Source organism: Dermacentor silvarum, chromosome 1 (assembly GCF_013339745.2).
Source record: "Dermacentor silvarum isolate Dsil-2018 chromosome 1, BIME_Dsil_1.4, whole genome shotgun sequence".
Taxonomy (NCBI): Eukaryota; Metazoa; Arthropoda; class Arachnida; order Ixodida; family Ixodidae; genus Dermacentor; species Dermacentor silvarum.
This window is the reverse complement of record NC_051154.1, coordinates 21,304,770-21,327,285: the sequence shown is the minus strand read 5'-3', so window position 1 is coordinate 21,327,285 and position 22,516 is coordinate 21,304,770. Positions and strand designations below refer to the sequence as shown.

General features: G+C 44.7%; 1 protein-coding gene across 5 annotated transcripts in view; it reads right to left on the bottom strand.

The window, feature by feature from the left end:
- Window positions 1–22,516, bottom strand: part of LOC119457815 (M-phase inducer phosphatase 1-B) — a 121,488-nt gene that overhangs the window by 10,367 nt on the left and 88,605 nt on the right. For all 5 annotated transcript variants that reach the window (XM_037719561.2, XM_037719553.2, XM_037719580.2 and 2 more), the window contains 7 exons: window positions 15,861–16,040; window positions 5,302–5,383; window positions 5,198–5,235; window positions 5,046–5,108; window positions 4,873–4,971; window positions 3,262–3,389; window positions 2,348–2,465 (listed from right to left, as the gene is read on the bottom strand). In XM_037719561.2, the coding sequence (XP_037575489.1) occupies window positions 2,348–2,465; window positions 3,262–3,389; window positions 4,873–4,971; window positions 5,046–5,108; window positions 5,198–5,235; window positions 5,302–5,383; window positions 15,861–16,040 (708 nt within the window). The remainder of the gene's footprint in view (window positions 1–2,347; window positions 2,466–3,261; window positions 3,390–4,872; window positions 4,972–5,045; window positions 5,109–5,197; window positions 5,236–5,301; window positions 5,384–15,860; window positions 16,041–22,516) is intronic.

The window sequence follows — 22,516 nt, the reverse complement described above, 5'->3', positions numbered from 1 at the left end:
CGGCAAACAATATTACCTTGGTTCTGTTCAGCTACGTGGCGCTCTCTGTATATAATTAAAGACATGTAATTTTAGCAATTCAGTTCTAATTAAAAGAAAAGAGGTCAGTTTACAAATAGATATAGCACACAAAATGATGCACAAGGAAAAATACAACTGGGAATTTTAAGCCTGCAGCTTCATCATATGAAAGCACCATAGGTTTGGCATAGGATAACTAAAACATGAAAAGTGGGGGCACGTGCTTGTTGCATCCAAAAGTTTTTCAGATTAGCACAAAAATATAAGCAACTTATCTTCTGGTCAAAGATAATGTGCAGAATAGTATATGATTGAAGCATATGCCGTGTGTCCCAGCTAACGTGGGCCAAGCTGTTTAAAAAAGGGCAACGAGATACGACGTTGGGACTAACAGTCTTTTGTTAGCAGTTGCCTTGTGCACACTGGTGAATTTTTCTGCAACCATTTATTAGCTAATTAGTCAAAATGAATTGCCTAAATTTATAATTACTTGCATCATAGACAACAGGCAAAAGTCCATAAGCAGGCTTTCCCACAGAGCAAGCTTTTCCAAACCAAGATGGTCACGTTCTGGCTAGTAGCGCTGTTAAACTGAGATACGCATTTTAAAACCTTGGACAGTACGGGGAACGGACGGTGGCAAGAATGATGGTGCAACCATCTTGGTGGCGTCAAAGAAGGCATGTGGAGAGGCACACTTGCAGGTTTTGCATATTGTTTATTGTGTAAGCTAGAATGTCAAATTGTGCATCGCATTCGAAAATATCATAATGAGCAGTTTCCGGCTTGCTGCATTTTTCATTAATTTTTTTCCGCGTTTCAAAGTTGTGGTGCGAGACATGAAAAAGAAATGAAGTGAAGGTGGGCCTGCACATTTTTCACATGCGACAGCAGTGTTCTCAAAAGCGGTTCCAAATAATCAGCACTACTCAATTGCTGACTTAGTGGCCGCAAAAAAGTGACAAGGCCATGGTGTAGCTATTGGCTACTGCTACAAGCAAGCACTTGCGTCACACTGTTTTCTATAGAACTGGCTTAGGGCGGCGAAAAGCCATATGACAGAAGCGAATCCAAAAAGTGAGCAGCAGCTGCTTGCTAGTAGCAGCAGCCAACAGCTATGCCATTGCCTTGTCACTTTTTCACGCTCACCAAGTAAGACAGTAGTTTTGATATTTTGAAACCCCTTTTGAGAGTGCTGCGTCAAGCAGCCCTGCCTTCACTTTGCAACGCAGAAAAAAAAAAAAAAAAAAAGCAATTTCGCAAGCTGGAAACTGTTGATGTTTTTGAGTGTGATGCACAATTTGACATTCAAGCTTACGCAATTATGAAAGTAATTATATAAATTTAGTCAATTTTGTCTAATTAGCTAAACAATGATGATGGAAAAGTTCACCAGCATGCACAAGGCAACTGCTAACAAAACACCGGTCTCATCGTTGTATTTTGTAGCACTTTTTCTTAAACAGCTTGAGCCGTGTTAACAGCTGTACACGGTATGGAGTCCTTACGGTAGCAACTCGTATGTCACTACTTAGCAATCATATCACAAGAAGCCAACAATCATTAACACCAAGGACAACATAGGAGAAATTACTTATACTTAGTAATTGAATTAAAGAAAATGATAAATTAACACAAATTAAAGTGGATGAAAATACAACTGTCTGCAGGTAGGGAACGAACCCACGTCTTCGCATTACGCGTGCGATGCTCTCACCATTGAGCTACCGCGGAACCGTTTTCCCATCCACTTTCTGGGGTATTTATGTTTTACAACTAGAACTAACACTGGGAGTGTTAGCCAGCGCCACCACTCACAATCCTCGAGGCGGATGTGGAACATCCTTTCTGCCGCAGGCGTCACGAGCGCGTCACGAGCACGTGACGCCTGCGGGCCCCTTGGTTCCCTTTCTTCTCGTTCACTACTTGGCAATGGTTTTCGCGACATGAACTTAGTTTTACTGTCAGTAAATACCCCGATTTAAAGTTTTGGATGACAGCGCCAACGCAGTGATGCTTTCTGTACACTGTAACACTCAACTACTAATACAACTAACCAACCAACCAACCAGCAGTCATAACGTGCCGTGTTGACTACCATATATTGAGCATACAAGTAGCATATAGTACTTCATATCCAACGTTTCAACTAGCTAACAATAATAGGTAATTTCCTATAGCAATACGAGCTAGCATGGAAAAGCTGCACTGTACAAGAATCCTTGTGAGAAGTAGTATTTGTGGACTCTTGAACTAGTAGACAATCCAGCAACATGAAAATTTTGAAGCAATAGTCATTCAGTAAATGTACTACTGCAATGCCCACCTGGAATTCCTCATAGAATGCCTTGTAGCCACCTTCAAGAACATATATTTCAGGATGCTTCAAGGCAGGATACTGGTTAATGTGGATTTGCCTGTCCCTTTCTCGCAGTAAGCGTGAGCTGCATTGCAGGAAAAAAAAAAAGCAATCAATTTCAACAGTGTGCTTTATGGTGGCTCTGTCACACGGTTGCTTTCAAATGTGCTTGGTTCATGCAACACTGCTACATGGTCATTTCCAACTAGTGTGAAATATGCAAATAGGCAACAACCACGAAAGGAGGACGAGAAAGAGAAGCATCTTCCTTATGTGGTTGTTGCACGTCTATTTCACACCAGTTATCATGTACCAAAAAGTCCAGCAGCAAGTTTTACTAAGCCATTTCCAAGCATGCTTGACTTTGACACTGCTATAGTACTGCACCAGGCTTTAGGCCTTAATTATGTTAAAAAAGTTAAGAACAGACTGCCTGCTATGAGGACAAACTGCCTGTATAATAGAAGTATGAAGCTCATCCGCAACACATCAGATGAGTAGTTATGACACGCAGCATACTTGAGCTCCTCTAAAACAGCGACTACATTTTAGCTTGACAAAAATCGGCAAACAACATTACCTTGGGTCTGTCCAGCCACGTGGCATTTGCATATTTTTAAATCTTGGTGCATGATAGTTCGGACACCCTGTATATAGTCTATATGGTAATAAATGGCTACTTGCTAGAGAATGGAGGAAAATAGGGTAACCAAAATCCATGGCTCTACAATCCATGTTTATCACACTTATATTACAAATTAACTACAGTATTTTATTTCACAAGCTTATGGAAACTTCATGCGCCAAAGTTAGTTCAAAAGTGTACGGAATTATAACAGCTTATTGCGCTTTATATCAGAGAAAAATTCGAGTGTGCTCACAGCTTCGGACCACGTTCCGAGGAAAATTCACAGTGAAACACCAACACTCGACGAGAATCAGAAGTTGATGTGGATTTCTCCAGGAACTCCGACATCAGGTGTTCTGAGCGGTACACATTTATGGCACCCTGAAAAACCAGACATTCATGAAGCAAATATTCAGTGTAGCCTGAATACAAAGAAAAGCAAAACCAGAACTTGCTTCTCTCTTTTTCTTGCGTTTAAAAAATTTAGGTATGAACTTGGTGATAAGACAGAGAAATGGGAACAAGACTTGGCCTTAACTTTTCACTTGGTTCTATACTAGAACCTAAATTGACTGAGACACTTAACTGACACTTTCATAATAAGCAAATAGTTAGGCCAAATGCATTCACATTCCTGTATTTTAAGTAAGGAAATGTAGAAGCAGAAACAAATGTTAGTTAATCACTATTTCTGCAGGAAACTTTAAGGAGGCACATGGGTCCTGGCGACAAAAAATTTACTAAAAATGGAGTTCTCATTTTTACTACTTTTCTAATCCCCACACCAGGGCGCACCTGTTGGCAAAAAACTAGCTCAAAATGACATGTTGTTGAGGAAGAAAACACTATTTGTTCAATGAAGTGTTCAGTTTTGCCCATGAAAGTGCTGACATGACCCATTTTGTGTCATTCGTCATTCCAAAACTGTAGCATAGCCAGGCCATCTCGGTCTTGTTTGAAAGGGAATGTTTGCAGCTTGCTTTGCTGCCAAAACAAGCCTTCAATGCTACTTCAGAACAAGACTACCTGGTTTTGTAGCATAAAATGACATTTTTGCACTCTCTAACTTTTAGCATTTTTCTCAAAAAATCATTTTTCCAAGTGTAAAATTTTGGGAGCGGCACTGTGCCACTGTTACTCATTAAATTCTCTTGATTTCCTTTTTGCCTGAATGCTAGAGAGTCAGAGGGTGCACAAAAGCTATGATAGTGTTTTAGGACACTACAACATATAGAAATCTTGTAGAAATCACCAATAAAAATTAACATTTGCAAAGTTGCAACTCTAGAATTTTGTAACTTAGCTAAAATACAGTTATAGACATTAAAATGCAGGCCTCTTGATGGCCTGCAGTATTCTCTAAATAAATAAATAAAAAAAAATGCAAACTTGCACTCTTTGTACATTCAGGAAGATACCTGCTTAATTTTAGCTCTCTTGGTGCAGTACATTTCTTGCAAGTCACATCCCAAATGTATAACAAAAAATAATTGGAACTATATTTTTTTGGACTGACTTGGAAAAAACTAACTGCACATTTGTAATTAGCACACAAGGTTGAATATTACCTGAAAATTTCATGTGTCTAGAGCTAATAACAAAAGTGTCTTATCCGGGACCCAGGTCCCCCCTTAAACCTACATTCCCACCCACAATGTAGCACTAAACTCTGCGTATAGAAAATGATTATGAAGGAAATTTCCTAGGCCTTTAGATATGTGTCTAATCAACAATCTTGATGAGGAATAGAAGCACGGCAAATTCTGCGACAAATTTAACAGCATCTGAACCAAAAACCAATTCAAGTCAGCCAGGCTGTTTCCCAGGCCAGAACACCGACACACTATCATTGAATTATACTCACCTTTATGTGTCCTCCTTTGTACTCAAAAGGGTACCGGCAGTCAATTACTGTGACCTCGTCCACAACAGAGACATACTTTCCTTGCAAGAGATCAGCAAGCTGCACGGGAAAAGTGTTATGCAACAATTACAGTTAGTGTCTACAGAAAGCATGACAGTACACAGCTTGCTTACAGTGGATGGCAGTATCATCTTGAGATCATGATGCTTTCCCTTCACCAAAGGCAAGGCATAAGGCTAAAAAGAGTTAGAAAATATGTATTAATATCTAGACTAACCTTTTAAACTTTAGAGAGAGAGAAAAAATAAAAGAAGAAAGACCTCACCTTTGTGAAATCTCCAATGAGATCAGGATGTTCGGCAGCTGGAAGAAAAAAATATCAGCAGTTATTAGTCTATTGCACTTGCCACACAGCCGGACTTCTCTTACATTTCTGTAATGCACTCTTGATAGAGGCGTCAGTGTCGGAGAGGGACCTGGTGAAGTTGATCACCTTTAAGGAACAGCTGGGCTGCAACAAGAAGAGGCAGCTCAGGTTACTAATAGATTATGGAAAAATCAAGGCATGTTCATGTTCAAATACATGTTCAGTTCAGGCTTAGGTTCAAAGAACCTTGATTTCGTTTCAGTACACAGTGGCATGAATTATTCCCAAGCTGGTTCACGTTGAACCGGTTCATGAACTGGTTCAGTGTTCCCTATGCACCACAATGCCCAAACAGCAATAAAAAACTCGTGGAACATCACCATGGGCAAAGCTGAAAGCACTTCACAAAATAAAGTCTTAAAAAACATTTTAAAAATTTGGAGGACTCTTAAGCTTCGCCTTTAAGAGTGGAACGCAATAGCATTCAAAGATCCCTGGCTGCTTATCAGGCTTTTTTCTCATATATTCTAATTACAATCCGACGCTATGTCTGTAGGTTGTGGTCAAGTCGTACTTTACGATTTTTCTGACGAATTTTACTTTGAGAAATTCAATTTTCTTCACTAATGCCTTGCGCCACACGGAGGGCCTGCGCGGTCGGGCTGGTTCGGGATGATTATTTCCGCCAACGCCCGCGCACGCACATACGCAGACACCGGATCTTTTGCGACATGGAGCCTTTAACACTATCGCGTTAAAATAATATTGCAAACTTTCCTCTTCATGTGCTCAGAGCAATGAGTGTTCTTTCATGACACTATGCAAGTACAGTATAGACCACTTATAACGTAACCATTTATAGTGCAGAACTGGCTACAACGCGGCCTTTTCCGACTCCCGTTTACCTTCCCATAGAACTCCATGTATACGCATACCGCTTACAGTGCAGCCGCGTGAGACGAAATATTGGTTATAATGCGGCTTCCGCTGGAAAATCTCGCCGACAAGGGTGGCAGCGAGCATGCTTCTCAACAGGCGTGCTCCCGGCGGGCGTATGCATTAATTATTCAATGCAATAAACTCTTGTTAATTCGGACTACTTTCGGAGCTCGGTGAGTGAGGAGCGCCGCAAATGTGCGACGCAAAAGAGCAAGAAGGGCACTAGCGTCCAACCGAAACGAAGCGGCAGAGTCTGCATCGCCACAGCCATCAGTTGAAATCGTACGTGAATGACAGCAACGCCAGAACGCTTCGAGCCTATTTGTGTCTTTAAAGCCGCAACCCGCCCAATAACACAATTCTTGCGTTTACCGTTGTGCATAACACCGCATTGGCCACGGGCTTTCGTAACTACGTAGTTGTCATCCACGATCGCATCGATGGCGGCCGCGGTTTTCTCCGCAGCGGTTGAGGCAAACAGTAGTTTCGTTTTTACTCGGTACACGCGTCGGCCGCGTGCCTAAACAAACTGCGTAGTCGCCATCGATGATCGCATAGATAGCGACCGCAGTTTCGACTGCAGGCGTTGCGGCTAATAGTAGTTAATTCGTCCAGACTCGGTGCGTGCGTTGGGGGCGTGCCTTCAGCACCGCAATGTCGCCGCTCATAATCGCGTTGATAGCGGTCACGGTTTTTTCCGCAGCGGTTGCGGCAAACAGTTCTTTCGTTTTGACTCGGTGCAAAGCTGTTGAGCTTGAAAAGCACCGGCTACATCGCGATTATGTTTTCGCCAGCTCACTAGCGAAAATGTAATCGCGATGTGCGCGCGATAGTACAAAGCGTGTCTATATGCTTGGTCCAAGTTTTGCATACATGCAGGGCTTGAAAATCGTTTTGGTTATAGTGCGGTAACGCTTATAGTGCACATATTCGCGACTCTGGCGACTTGCGTTATAAGCGGTCTACACTGTATACACACAAATAGTGCCTTGTGTAGAAATGAAGGGGCATTGCCACAATTTGACACAGAAATAGCTGCAAACAACACCATCTAGCTTTCAACCTATGATTAATGTTAGCTTATCTACCTCACCATCCTGCTTTCTTAGTTGAAGGCCCTACAGGCCAGTGCGAATTTGGACGCAATTCCAGTTGCAACTGTAAAAGCAATAGCTAGAACCATTGACGATACAAATTGCCACAAGTGTATATGAACAGTGCGTCAAGATCACTGTTCTGGTCTTCACATTTGTTCTTATACACACATCAAAAATCAACATGCCCTCACTAGGGTCACCATGAGCAACATCCGTAATGCGCAATCCAGTGCATGCCATTCACAGAGCAACTTGAGAGTGGGGAAGTGCTCGAAAGAAATGTCCATGCTACAGTTGCCCTTCCAACCTATTCCAACATTTTCCTGTGGCCTAGACTGTAAAAGAGGATTCAGCACTAAGTGTAAAGTGGAAAAGTAAGGGACTGGAAGACTTAGAGAGGGGGGAGCGCAGTGTCAAGTCTACATGAGAGTGGCGGTTACTTGCATTGCCAGTGTCATGATGGCATGGAGGCACTTTTGTGGTCACTCCAAGCTGGTGCTATACTGGAGGATGCAAAGTAGTGACAGGGGAGCGGGAGTGGGCTAGCAAATATTAGGGCATAGCGTGAAGGAACATGGTGATGCTGACAATGTACAGAGTAGCTGCTTCTGGCTATAATTATAAAACTTCCCTGGCTCAACGCTGACTAGACTGACCAAGTACGCTTTTGACATCTCTAAAAATGGAAAGTTACCACATGCAGTACCCATGGTGGTTCACCCTGCACTCCTCATGACACGAGTGCTAGGTCTTTCGGGACAGCAACACTCAATCGTGGTAGCAGTGTGATGTAAGATTTAGGGTATAGTGCTCCTCCAGTTGGCTTGCCGCATTCCCTCCATGAGTGCATTTGCTCAGCATGTGTTTTAAGGGTTTGCTAGTTACCGCAGTCATTTTATTCATTATGCAAACTATGATGCCTCAGAGACTCGAAAAACATATCTTCTACAAAGTCATGCTGGCATGGTGGAGTTTTAAACTTGGCCAAGCCATGCCAGTTCGAAAATTGGCCTATGTACCCAAAGTTTTCGGCATATACACATCTCTCTTGACTTGCACACGAGAACCATCCTGTGAGTATAACAGGCTGCTAGAAGGGTATGCTAACTGAAGGGAGCTTAAGGCCATATTTTACAATTGTTGGCATTTTAACGCGATAGCGTTAAGGGCCCCGTGTTGCAGAAAATCCGGCGTCGGCGTGGATGTTGGCATCCGTGGCAGAGAAAATCATGCCGAACCACCGCGCAGGCCCTCCACGTGGCACAAGGTGTTAGTGCAGGAGAAAATCATTCCGAGCCACCCCAACCGTGCAGGCCTTCCACGTGGTGCAAGGTGTTAGTGAACAAAAATTGAACTTCTCAGTGAAATCCGTCAGAAAAATGGTAAAGTACGACTTAACCACAACCTACAGACATGGTGGCGTCAGACTGTTATTTGAATGTACGAGGAAACTCAAACACAAACCCCTTTTGCCAGCATTTCTACCATACCAACAGGGGTGCGCTCGGGTATGCTACTTGCGAAAATCTTATCCAGATGGCGCTCGCATACTCGGCAGGTCAAATTGGGACTTGCCCTGCCTAATGCGTTTTGGACATGCACGCGCGAGTCGGGGCAGTAGCAAACAATTAGTAAAAAAATTTGAAAAGGTCCTAGGGCCTTCACATTTTAATATAAGACGACTTATATTGTCCCTGGAAAAATGCCTTCCCAGCAATGCATTTCTGTTTAAAAGTGAAGCAGACTTTAAGGGGATTGGTGTTAGCTTGGTCTTTGTAAGCTGGCTTTCCTATGTCCTGTGTTGCAGTGAAACCGACTGCAAAAATGCGATGCGAATGAAAATGCAATGCGAATGGGTCCCGATAATGCTATCGCATTCCACTTTTAAAGGCGAAGCTTAAGCGTCCTCCAATTTTTTAAATAATTTTTTTTTGCCTTTCGTCATTAGCTTGTGTGACCCAGTGCAACAGATGAGGAGGATAATCATAGGAAAAGAAGCCTTCCTAAATTTTTGTGTCCTGTTTTTCTTGGTCTAATGCATTTCTTGGTTTCAAGTTATCCAATATACAGGGTGTTTCAGCGAACACTCGAAATTTGTTTAAGGTTGCCTGTGGCAGACAGCCCAATTCTAGTTAATGAGCTGGTCTACTCAAAGAGGCGGACACTACTTGCACAAAAAATTTAAATGCATGATCAATTAATTAATAAAAAATCACAATTAAGTTTTTAACTAATTACTTGATGCCAATATTGCAATTTACAAATTATAGCCGTGGAGTTCGCAAGGCAGATCCAGTTGCAATTAATTCTCAGGATGACACCAGTTTCAAGATATTAATTCCCAAACTTTGCTGAGAAATGCATTGGTGTTCCAGTTAATTTTGTGCTTCAATTCATAAAGCGACATTTTGTTAAGAAACTAACTGAAACGCCAATGCATTTTTCTCCGCAAAGTTCGGGAAATTGATATCTCGAAACTGGTGTCATTCTGAGAATCAGTCTCAAGTGGATCAGCCTTGCGAACTCCACGACTACAATTGTAAATTGCAATATGGGCCATCAGGTAATTATTTAAAAACTTGATTAGTAAAGTTTTGTTAATTATTTGATTATGCATTTCAATTTCTTGTGCAAGTAATGTCCGCCTCTTCGAATAGACCAGCTCGTGAAGTAGGATTGTCACAGGCAACCTTTAAGGCAACCTAGGCAACCTATCTGCCACAGGCAACCTTTAAGAATTTTTTAAAGTGTTCGCTGAAACGCCCTGTATACTTGATCCATTTCGTTTTGAACTGTAGAGATGGGTTTGAACAAGGCTCACTCTACGAGCAACGGTCAGAAAAAGGCATGATGCTCTTCAACACCGCAACACCCCAAAGGCGCAGGGTTCGTCGACTCTCTGACATGACGTAGAGAAGGCTCCAGAGTCAGAATGCCAACAAACATGGGTTTATTAACCCAAAATACAGCACAGTGCGACAGTCACGACGCTTACCGGCAAAGACTCAGGGCAAGGCCGCTCAAGTACACGCACTTGCTGCACTAGAGCTAACGAGGTAGCAGTCCACCGAGCGCGAGAATAAGAAGCCGTGGGAGCAAAGGTCCCATATAATGAACTCGTTGCGGGCCTGTGAGCATCTGCCCCTGATCTGCCGTGGCGATAAAGCACTAGAGGAAGAGAGCTCTGGTGGAGAGGGCGCCCGGGGCCGCCACTCAGGAGGCCAATCAGGGCACATCCCGATGACGTCGGCTCGCATGGTTACTCGACACCATGAGGTAGAAGCGTGGTGTGCATGGAAAATTAGCTCTGGTGGATTAGCCTGTGTCGCTATGTTGCTATTGCGGCAGTGGTTCCCGGAGATCGAGCTAAGCAACGCACGAGCTGGCGGATGAAGTGCAGGAAAGGCACCTTGATCCCCATATTCCCCCCTCCTAAAGACTGAGACCAGCTTGAAAAGGAGGCTGACTGAGGCCAAGTGGCAAGGTTGACACAGCCAAAAAGGTCTAAACCAATGGGGCCAAGTCCAAGAGGGCGTCGTCGTCTTCACCAGGAATAGATCAGGGAGAAGGTGCCACAGCAGTTCAAAGACGTGAAGATGTCACTTCTCTTGATGTGAAGCCAGGGGCCTTGTTACAAAAGTGCTGCACACAAGGGCACACTGCCAGGAGGAAGGATCGGCAGCCCAGGAAGGACGGGGCGGGGCAGCACCATGGGCCAACCAGGTCCACTGGACAGGAACTGCCAGGAACGTGCAAGGCCTGGCGGCCGTTTTCGTGCAGCAGCCACCATGAAAGTCACTGGGCTCCCAGATTTAGGTGTTGACTGGACCGGCTGGCATGGATGACTAGCAGCCAGGTTTGCAGTGGTAGTCGAAGTGACTGCCTTCGGCCAGGGGCCAGAGTTTGCCTGCAGTTCATCGACTGCCTCCCCCTCTCCCCAGTCGCTGCTCCTGGCAACGAAAGGTTTGGGGTCCGAGACGTGATCTGGGCCGCCGAATGGTCTCCCTTGGGAGTTGGCCAGCTTCTATACCAGAGGGGACATTAAGTCTCTACTAGGTATCGGCCTTACTGTTTGGCTGACGGGGAGGCAGAGACGCCTTTGGCAGCGTCACTCAAGACATGGTTGTGTCCGAGGACGAGATCGCCAACATCATAGTGCACGTCTCGATGTGACCAATGTTGATGTCGTTTTGAGCTTTCTGTCCAGCTCGCGCTTTTGCCAGGTTGGAACCGGCCAGGTTAAGGGCCGTGAGCGCAGTTCCACCGCGTAGCCGGAAAGGACGGCTTTCGTGGCGCATGCCCTACTGCTGGTCTGCAGAATGCGGTCCACGAGGTTTGTCAGCTCTCCCAAAGGTGAGGAAAGCGGGTGTTTACCCAGACGAACAGTTGACCGTGGACTGCAAGGAGAAGCCCATCTCATATAGACATACATCCCCATCTCTGTGTTGCCGGGCAAAGCTGCAAGCAAGAGCTTGAGGTTCTGGTTAATCCGCTCTGTTGGGATGGCCTGAGGGTGATACATGGTTGTCTTGCGGTGCTTAATGCCAAAGGGGGCACACACATCCATGAACACCTTGACCATGAAGTAGGACGCGTTGTCTGTTATCTCCACAAGGAAGCCGAAGCTGTTAAAGACCTCGGTCAACATGTCCCAGATAGCGCGTGCTAAGCACAACGCTAACTAACTGCGCGTGCTAACTCCCGAAAGGGGAAAAGTTCAACCCATTTCGTGAAGTCATCTGTGACAGCCAGGAGAAAAACATAGCTTCGTTGACTTCTGGGAAAGGGCCTCATAATGGAGAGTTTTAGAAATTATAGGGGCCCCAAAGAAATAGCGTCGATACCGCTGCGCATACGGGAGACGCAAACAGCGTTTGGGTTTTGCGTTGGGCACGCTATTTCACCGATTTAGCCGGAGCCCCAAAAGCTGCCCCAGAAGCTTTGCGTCAACAAACATGGCGGCACCCAACGAAGCGACGGCTCTCCGAGTACCAAACTGGGCTTGATTCATGGTAACGCGTGAAGTTCATAAGCTAGGAGAAGTGAATGCAGTTATCGCTTTCTCTCAACTAACGTGTGTAATGAAGATTGATTCATTAGACGCCGCTCATTCCGAATTCGATTGTCGATTTCATGGCTCATAGGCCTAACGTGAATTAGCTTGGCTGGTGAAGGCACGTAAGGTTGGTTACTCAAAATTAAGCGCAACAAATCGCCTGCTGCTAATAGCATAACCTCTCAAATGTAATTAAACGCAAAACCGCAAAAGTCAAAATTACTGTTCTTATCATAAAATGATATAGTTTATTTTCATATTTATAATAGTTTTTCTATGACACTGTAGTGGCGCTGCAAGCGCAAGACGCTATTCGCAAATGCAAAGCCCTATTCTAAAGCTCTTCACTCCTGCATGCCCCAACGCCGACATCCACAAAGTTCTTTGGGGCCCCAAACCTCTAGGGCCCCTATTCTAAAACTCTCCAATGTCACAGGCCGCGACTAGGTAGGGTAGCTGGCTGTCTATTGGCTGCATGAACTCGGTGGGTTTGCCCGCACAAGGCTTCACACATTGGCACACGTGGCACAAGAGGGTGTAGCGAGGAGTGTCCCACTTTATGTCTGGTCAGGTAGCAGAGCAGCACAACATATGGGAAGTCTTAAGGCGATTCGCATGTCCGGCAAACTGCGAGTCGTGGAAATAGCTCAGGGTGGCTTTCCTCAGACCGTGGGGTATCACCACCTTGAAGGACTCCTAAAAAATTAAATTAAATTATGGGGTTTTACGTGCCAAAACCAGTTCTGATTATGAGGCACGCCGTAGTGGGGGACTCTGGAAATTTGGACCACCTGGGGTTCTTTAACGTGCACCTAAATCTAAGTACACGGGTGTTTTCGCATTTCGCCCCCATCGAAATGCGGCCGCCGTGGCCGGGATTCGATCCTGCGACCTCGTGCTCAGCAGCCCAACACCATAGCCATTGAGCAACCACGGCGGGTTGAAGGACTCCTGGGGAGCCTCCTCAGATCTTATATAACGCAGGAGAACTCCATCAGTGACAAGCTGATATGCATCCAATGAGCCCACAACAATACCAGCTGCATCGCATTTGGTGTCAACAGCAATACCACCTGTCCATGTGCGCCTGGTGGCTTTGCTGCCCCGCTCCTCTTGTGATCTCGGCTCTTTGATCCCACCAATAATTTGTCGACCAAATGGATCACTCTGCTGTGCCTGTAGTAGTTCTTGCCTGCTGAAAACGATACCAGCGGCGGCAATGGGGTCCACCAGCTACACGTGCTCTCCCGAGGCTGGTAATCCGGAGATTGCTTCACCGTCGGGGGTTGTGCAGTTCGAGTCATTGGAGGAAGGGAGAAGCATAGTTTGCACGGGAAATTAGCTCCGCAGTCCGCCATGTTGGCATTGCGGCGGCGGTTCTAGGATATCAAGCTAAGCACAATGCGCGAGGCTGGGGGATGAGGCGGGGGAAGGCACTTTGATTCCCAAAGAACCAATAACCAGTATTTTTTTTTATAGGGTTCAGGTTTGCTTCTGGCTCGGGCACATTTAAGGGATATCCATCAGACAATTTGGGTTCAGTTGTGGTGAAAACTCTGCTTCGGGTACAGTTTTCAGTTGACGTTCGGGTGTAGTTTAACATCCTAGGCAAAATACAAAAAGTAACCCACTGTTCAGAAACTTCAATTTAGTGCAAGAACCATCGACTGTGTTGCCAAGCGGCTTCATGATACTGACAATGAATACAAGCACTGATGTGTGGCAGAGCATACCCTAGGCACTTGTCATATAGCCTTGTTCAAAGCAATGGCGGCAACACCACCTCTTTCGACGTGGCTCATGCAAGATCTACAATCTCATGTTTCCAACAACTATGAGAATGCTGACCATGCTCAACTAGACGGTCACTGGGATACACCTGAAAAGCCCACACTGAACAGCCACTGAGAGCCTGCAACAGTTAAGCAAATGGCTGCCATTTTCTTCATGTAGAAATCGTACAAGAAAACAGTCACATTTTTGTGCTTGCACATGGGTGAAACATCACTAAAATTGACTGAAGCTGATAAGGTCTTACGAGTCCAGTTTGTTTTTGCCTACCATGGCAGAACAGCAAAGCTACTCATACGACTGGATTGAGTGGGTAAAAATAGGCAGTGCTATGCAGTTGGCAGTTGCAACTAAGGCACAAAATTTGAAAAAGTCCATAGCTATTGCCTTGAAGGAATTTAGAATTAAAGAAGGCACAATACATAAGCACAGTAAACATTTAGAAATGCCCACTCACTGGAAACAGTGTGGCACTTATGAAGCTGAGCTCTTTCCTCAATTGTTTGTCCACCATCAATAGAGTATGGACATAATTGTGGGCAGTTTTCTGGGATTAAACTTCATGCAGAATGCTACAGTGGACTTGAACTTTAGCTTATTTCGTACAGAAAAGCTGAATTTTGACGAAAGGTGGTGGTTTCAGAAGAACTGTTTTTATTGTTGATCCTTGTTGATACAATCTGGTTTCGTATGATTTCCTGGCGCCGATGTTCATGATCAAGAGTGCAAAAAGTGACCCAATAGAGTCACACTTATTTTTTACTGGTTAATACGTTCCCGGGCGCTAGATCCCATGTAAACAAGAAAAAGTGTGAGGCGCATGCAATCAAGAGCAGTAGGCGCTTGTCACGGTGGCTTCCCCGCAGTACTCGCCTGCCCATGCCATGTGAACATGCCAGCATGCACTCAGTTTCCTCTTTCGGCATCAGGAAATCTCTTCGCTGATTGTTGCACGTCGCATTTACAGCTATTGCCACAAATCATATTGTGATAAGCATCTTCACCTATCCGTTTCACAGCATATGTGGCATAGTGCCATCTTTAATAAGCACAACCATTCCCTGCTGCAGACGGCGCGAAGTGAGCGTCACATTTTGCTTTGGCAGCATCGTATTCCGGCATTGCCCACCAGCGTGATCTTGTTTCACTTTCGCATCGCCGTCTTAAACACTACGCAATAGGAAAACAATGTGCATCTCAGGTTGCAAGGACATCACCAGCTCAAGACTCGTGCATTGCTTCACATTACATAGATCTGAACTACAGTTGAGTCTACCAAATTTTTAGCGACTTTGGGTCGCACGTCTTCCTGTTTATGCATTTCTTTTTCTCACATTTTCTTTTCTCAAAACGTATGAACGACATTCTACTGCATTATATTTTTCAAAGAAAAAGTTAACATCCACTAGAAAGTAGCACAAAGCTATAAACAGGGGTGCGCGAATAGCAATTTTTGAGACCGAATTGAATACAAATCGAATAGTGCCAGAAATGAATCAAATCGAATAATTTTCGAATAGGTTTCAAATAATGAACAGCCGTTAGCACAATACTTTCCTAAAGCCTGAATAGTCAAGTACTGCAGCAACTACCCACAATTGTCACGGATTTAAAAAAAGAAAAGTTTTTGAAAAGGCCGGTAAGTTATTCAGTCATCTTCACTGCCACAGGCAGTACACATAGCATACATGTCACATTTAAAAAAGAAGCAGCAGTCACATGACAGCATTAACGATACCTCAGTGTAGCTGGTGACTCTCTGCAAAAGACTGCCCTTGCTGCGCTTCTGCAATGGGGGGGATAATTGGTCCCCTGGTGACACCGGGCGTTTGAAAGCACTGCTTTGGAGACATACGCCGAGCAATGAATTGGCAGGATGCTCCAGCAAGCCAAATGTACCAGGTGTAGCAGCAGCTGCCTGCATGGAAAGCACAGTGGAATGCATCAGTAAGACATCAAACACCACCAATAGATCCGAATGGCCAAGTTCAGTCATTCAGATTTATTCTGCCTTCACCCCAATCACCAATCAAGCATAATGGTCATTATAGTATTTAATGAGCCTACCGAATGGCGCTACCCAACACCCTCCTCAAGAGTCCATTGAACCGCTGGCAAATCATGTACTATCAGCGTCAAATGAAACTTGAACAGCGGACAGCATGGCGCAAGCATAACTGAAGGTGTAATGCGCACCGTCCAGTCATCGCCATTGACAGGCGCACACATTCGGTTTGGACGCTGCGCGAGATATTTTCATTTCTGTTCTGGTTCTTATATTTGAAAAGAAAACTAAATCAAAACAGAAGCTAAAATATTGCAGTTTACGGCAAGTATTGTCGCATGGTTCGTCGAAACCATAAGTGTTATCGGCGTCAAATGAAACGCAAACAGCGGTGCACGTGGTGCAGTTTGCACCGTCATCATTAGAGATACATTCGCTCGTGCAGTTTGCCGCTGGTACGCCGCATTCATTCTTTTGATGGCAAAACTGGGCAGCGCGGTATTGCTGGCAGCCACGACGGTGGCCTGCATGGGCAGGCCGAGCGCAGTGCGGCCAAACCGGATATGCGCGCCTGTCAATGGTGATGACTGGACAGCGCGCACTATATCTTCACTTATGCTTGGGCCACGCGCTCCGCTGTTCAAGTTTCATTTGACGCTGATAGTACAACCTCCTGGACATGGGCAATTTAGACACCATATTTACTCACATAATGAACGCACCTTTTTCCCGAAAAATATGCACAAAGTTGGGGGGTGCGTTTATTATACGGGGTAAAATTTTGAGCGATCTTTTTCCCCCGGCCACTTCTAAAAAAGTCAGTTTCGCCTGAAAGGCGAAGCATCGATTGCGATAGCAAATGCGTCGACATCTATACGAAGTAAGGATAGTAGTTTTATCGGCTGTATAAACTTGCAAAGTAATTGAACCATCACAGTGTCAGCACGCACAGGCAAACATGAACCAATCACACTCGATGACCATGGACACTCACTGTAGAAATGCTGGTGTGAGGAAGCGCGGCAGCAGCAGTGAGCGAAGTGACCTTCGTGCTCTGTATCGCTTCAACGCAAACTGAGTGGCGATTAAGAAGCAAAAAGGTATAAGCTGCTGTCGCACCTAGACTCAGCCCCCGACGCAGATTGCTTTCAAGATAGGGCCGTGCGCGGCCGCAATGTGCAGTTGCTACAATCGTACCCGCTGGATGCCATATCAGACGTCGAATCGTACTGTTTCCTACTTCACGGCAGCAAGTTCCGGGTGCATTTATTACGTGGGAGAAAAAGAAAATTAAATTTTGAGGACTAAAGTCAAAATTTGTCAATATATACATGAGTATATATGGTATATTCATGCCATTCAAACACTTCTCTGAGACTTATGAACAATGTGGCTCATCCCTGTGTTGAGTTACATGGTCAAGCTCTGTGTTGAGCAATGTGCAACCTCTCTATCACCTCTGTACCTTTTCTCTACCATTCTTTGCTCCGTCCTTTCATTTACTTATCTTTAGTTTATATGCATACCTGCCAAGTTCGGAGAAACCAAACCAGGGAGATCTTCCGACCAATGGGGGGGGGTCAGTCGGTTACTCCCCCCCCCCCCCCCCCAACGTACTGACATTTATTTACAGATTTACAAATGACCACATGAACATCAAGGTGTCACTTTTGCAAGCATCTGTTTGTTGCTAATTTTGCCTTCAGAAATTCTTTAAAATTCAATTAAATTCTCTGGTCTTACGTCCCACAACCACCATCTGATTATGAGGCACGCCGTAGTGGGGGACTCCGGATTCATTTGGACCACCTGGGGTTCTTTAACATGCACCCAATGGACAGCCACACGGGTGTTCCCGTATTTTTCACAATGTTAAATTGCCGCTCACACTCTGTATTGCTCTGTGATATCCACAATATACCCAGCGTCACTTCGGCTGAGCATTACATTAAAAATACTTGATCATAATTTTTGCACTAGCGCTCCTTGCTTTTAAATCCATGACTGACCATATGCCTATGCAATGCCAGAGCGGCTCTGCACAACATTACTAGACTAGTCTAGTAACGTTGGCTCTGCGGTTAATTAAATGGCGCAAGTAAAGGGCTTCCGTACTACTTTATGTTTTGCGCGATGAACTTCCAACTGGATTGGATTAGGTTGGATTCTCTTGCTGATGTGGCCTGACAAAGCGCTGGACACGGATAGAAATAGAACACAACTGCAATTTCCGGGAAATTTTCCTGTCAACCGTACAACCGGAAGAAATGGTCCAAATCGGGGAGTAGCGGGAGACTTGGCAGGTATGTATATGTATGTGTATGTCTTTGAATGTGTATATGTATGGTTCATGTGCATTCGGCCTTTCCCATTTAAATGCTGTCATTGTCTTTCACTTTGTTTTGCTCCACACACTGTGTTTATTATGCCTTTTTGTGTGTGTTTGTTATGGTTTTCTGCTGCTACATACACCATTCAATGTGTACTGTAGTGCACCACACCAAAGGTGCAGGCTGGTTGTGGTCACGCATTTAATATATAAAATAAATAAATAAATAAAAAGTAAAAAGTGGTTTGGCCACGGTGGCTGCAACATCCAGAGGCTGTAGCAACATTGATGTGCAGGAGTTCAAGCTAACTTTGCTCCTAAGTAGTTTTCATCATCTACAACAGCTTCCTTTATCACAAGTCCAATGCAGCCACGTAAAATCTGGTAAAGTGATAGTCCCTCAAAAAGTGATCACTCGAGAAAACCGCCTTGTATGCTTGGTATCTGTGGCCAATGAAGTGCAAATGGTGACAACAATACGCTGCATTCGTTACAAAATATAATTTTAAAAAATAACTTTCCCTTCTGTAAAGATAAATTCTGCACGTCTCGTTTTTTCTGATCGCGATCGTGGGGACATGCTATATTTTTTTATTTATAAACTGGGCGCATGTTACATTCAGGCGCATGTTATATTCAGGTGCACCTTTATTTTCTCACTTTAAGCCCGCGAAAATGGGGTGCGTCCTAGAATTGTGCAAGTACACTAATAGAGTCCGAAGAGCTCAAGCGCAATGCTAAATATGTTAACACTTTCCAATGCTTTGCCTTACGGTAAAAGTGCCATTTACAAAAAAGTTGGAGCGCATTAGATTTGGGTGCACATTGTTTTGCACTATGAACCAATAAAACTACATGCAGATTTCTTTGGGGATGCATTATAAATTAGAATGTGTATCTTGTATCTTAAGATACAAGATACACAAACTGCAAAATCCATGAAGACGCCCACAATCACTGGAAGTCAGCAAATAGCGGCAAGGAATATAACAGTGGCATGTTCGAACATTTTTTATGCCTCTTTTAATTCAGCCTGCTGGATAATTAAATTCTGATGGCCCTGTCAGGATCGAACAAACGAAAGGCGACTGTAAATTTTTGCACTTTCTGCTGCTCACCACATTTGAGTACATTGCTTATGAGGTCTCACGATTGGGTCACTCTGGAACCTCGTTCTCCAATAAATATATCAATGATTGTACTATGTCCATAATTTAGATACCATAAAGGTAGGCTGGTAGGTAGATAAAAAGTGGGACAATTCAGCCGTTTTCCAGAGTTTTCAGGAGTGGACAAAGAAGTGTCCTTTAGAATACCAAGCACAATTTCCTAACAGTGTTGCCATTCAGATTTTACATAACATTGGTGGCAAACAAACAACAGTACTGAACCTAAAGAAAATAGATGCTTTTGCGACAAAAAAAAAAAAAAAAAAAGGCACGCCCAATGTGTAGAAAAATCCACACACACTACTCAATTCCCACCATGGTTGAATAACTTGAGCAGAGTGCCCTTTAGTAATCTATATGAGAAACAAAGCTCAAACCTAATAATATCGCACCACACACTTGATGCATTCTTGAGCACTGGGCAGGGCTGGGCAGTATAGCTACTATCTTAAGATACTCTTTGGGTATCTTGTGTTTGTATCATGATACATCCGACAAGATGGGTATCAGTATCTACATTTTCGATACATCGATTGAAGTATAATGTATCTTGACAGATACAAGATACACAAATTGCAAAATCCATGAAGCCGCCCAGAATCACAGGAAGCGTTATTCACGACCAGGAATATAACAATGCGTCAACACGGTGCAGCCAAGAAACTCTGCACTTTCTAACTTTAACGAATGGGGGGGGCATCTATTTTCTTGGGAATATAGCATACTGTGCAGTGCTATTATGTCCAAAACGAGAAACGAGTTTAATTGAAACTGAATATGACTTATTCTTAAGATATGACCAATTAGCTCAAGTTTCAAATTGTACAGTCAACATGAATAATTAAAATTGACGAATTATATTTTCAAATGCTTGACATAGAGGGTATATCATAATTGCAATATTCAAGCTGACAAGCACTTGCATACTGCACACCCTTTTAATACAACTTTGCACGTAGGACGAGTTTCGGTAAAGAGGCATTGAATATATGTCCTGAAAAGATTGCTGTTCAGATGACAACATTCGATTTTACAGAGTGCGGAAAGATTATTTGGAAGAGCACTTAAATTCGAAGACTCAAAACCAGGCACTAAATACCAGAGCAGTTTTACTCCATTTACGCAGCTCGCAACGTTTACACATTTTCCTGCGTACATTTCCTGGCACATTTCCCTGGCAGTATATTGTTCGCAAGACCTTTAGGCATGTATATTAAATTGCACTGCCAGCTCTTCTTCACTGAGGATCCGTTTAATAACGGCATTTTCAACCTTCCATCGCACCCCACCGCGATTTTTGACCAGGCACACCGCAAGCTAAGCAAGGGGAAGTGAACCAATTGTAGATGCCAGCACTACTCTTCATTGCGTTATCTACTTTCACGGTGCTAGCGAACCTACCGAACCCCTCCCTACTTCAGCGCACTCCTCGCCTCTTTTCAGCCAATAAGATAAGAAAAACCTGTCAAGGTAGGCAATGCTATTTGCTTTCAAAGCAAACAAAAGTGACCTATTATAAACGAGGAGTGTGTTTGATTGTGCTGTTCAAACAACGCGGCGCATCACCACACAATGCTTAAAAATTATGGGGTTTGTGGAGATGGGTTTGCACAGGGCTTACCCTACGAGTGACGGTCAGGAAACGGTATGACGCTCCTCCACTCCGCAACGCACAAAGGCGCTACGGCAGGGTTCGTCGACTCTCCGACACGGTGCAGAGAAGGCTCCGGAGTCAGATCGCCAACAAACACTGGTTTATTCACCCAAGATACAGCACAGTGCGACAGTCACGGCACTTACGTGCCAAGGCTCACCGCAAGACCGATCAAGTACGCACGACCGCTGCACTAGAGCTAACCGGGTAAAGGTCTGCCAAGCGCGAGAACGAGGAGTCGCGAGAACAAAGGTCTCGTGTAACCTCGTTGCGGGCCTGTGAGCATCTGCCGCGGCAAGGAAGCGCTCAGCGGACGAGAGCTCGGGTGGAGAGGGTGCCCGGGGGCCGCCGCGTGGGAGGCCAATCAGGGCACGTCCCGGTGACATGTTCGTGCGAGGCAAGTTCAATCCCGGGGGGAGGCGGGGAAGCACGGTTTGCACGGGAAAGTAGGTCCGGCGCGCTAGCTGTGTCCGCCATGTTGCCGTTACGGCGGCGGTTCCCGGAGATCGAGCTAAGCGCCACACGAGAGCTGGGGGACGAGGTGCGGGAAGGCACCTCGATCCCCACAGGTTTTACGTGCCAAAACCACCATCTGATTATGAGGCACGCTGTAGTGGGGGACTCTGGATTAATTTGGACCATCTGAAGTTATTTAACATGCACCTAAATCTAAGCACATGGGTGTTTTCTGCATTTCGCCCTTATCAAAATGCGGCCACCGTGGCCGGGATTCGATCCCGTGACCTTGTGCTCAGCACCGCACAATGCTTGCGTCAGTGGTTACTTAACTTGACGTCATGGAGAGTTTGCAAGAGTTTTACGTTATACGGCCCCAGGACTCTCGTATTATTGTTATGTCTTTGGAATACGTGCAAACGTATTTAATGCATAATCAGAAGCTTGAGATGGGGCAACTACGAAATTGTATTTGTCAACAGACCTACGGAAAAACAACGCGTTGACTCACTTTATAGTAGCTAGCTGTTTAAACAGTCTTTCCATTTATCTGAGGAGAATTTGAGCGAGCACCATCGGGGATATGATCACTTTCATGAACTTTCACTTTCACACGGCACCCAGCACATCGACGTTGGAGGCGACTGCATAACTGGCACAATGCCTAAATGGCATGCTTGGCAGTGTGTGGGGAGCGCTGTTGGCTGTAGATGCCAACACATCCGGTGCCGAATCACGCGAAATCTTGCAAAAGCGATTGTTTCTCCTGTAGTGAACACTC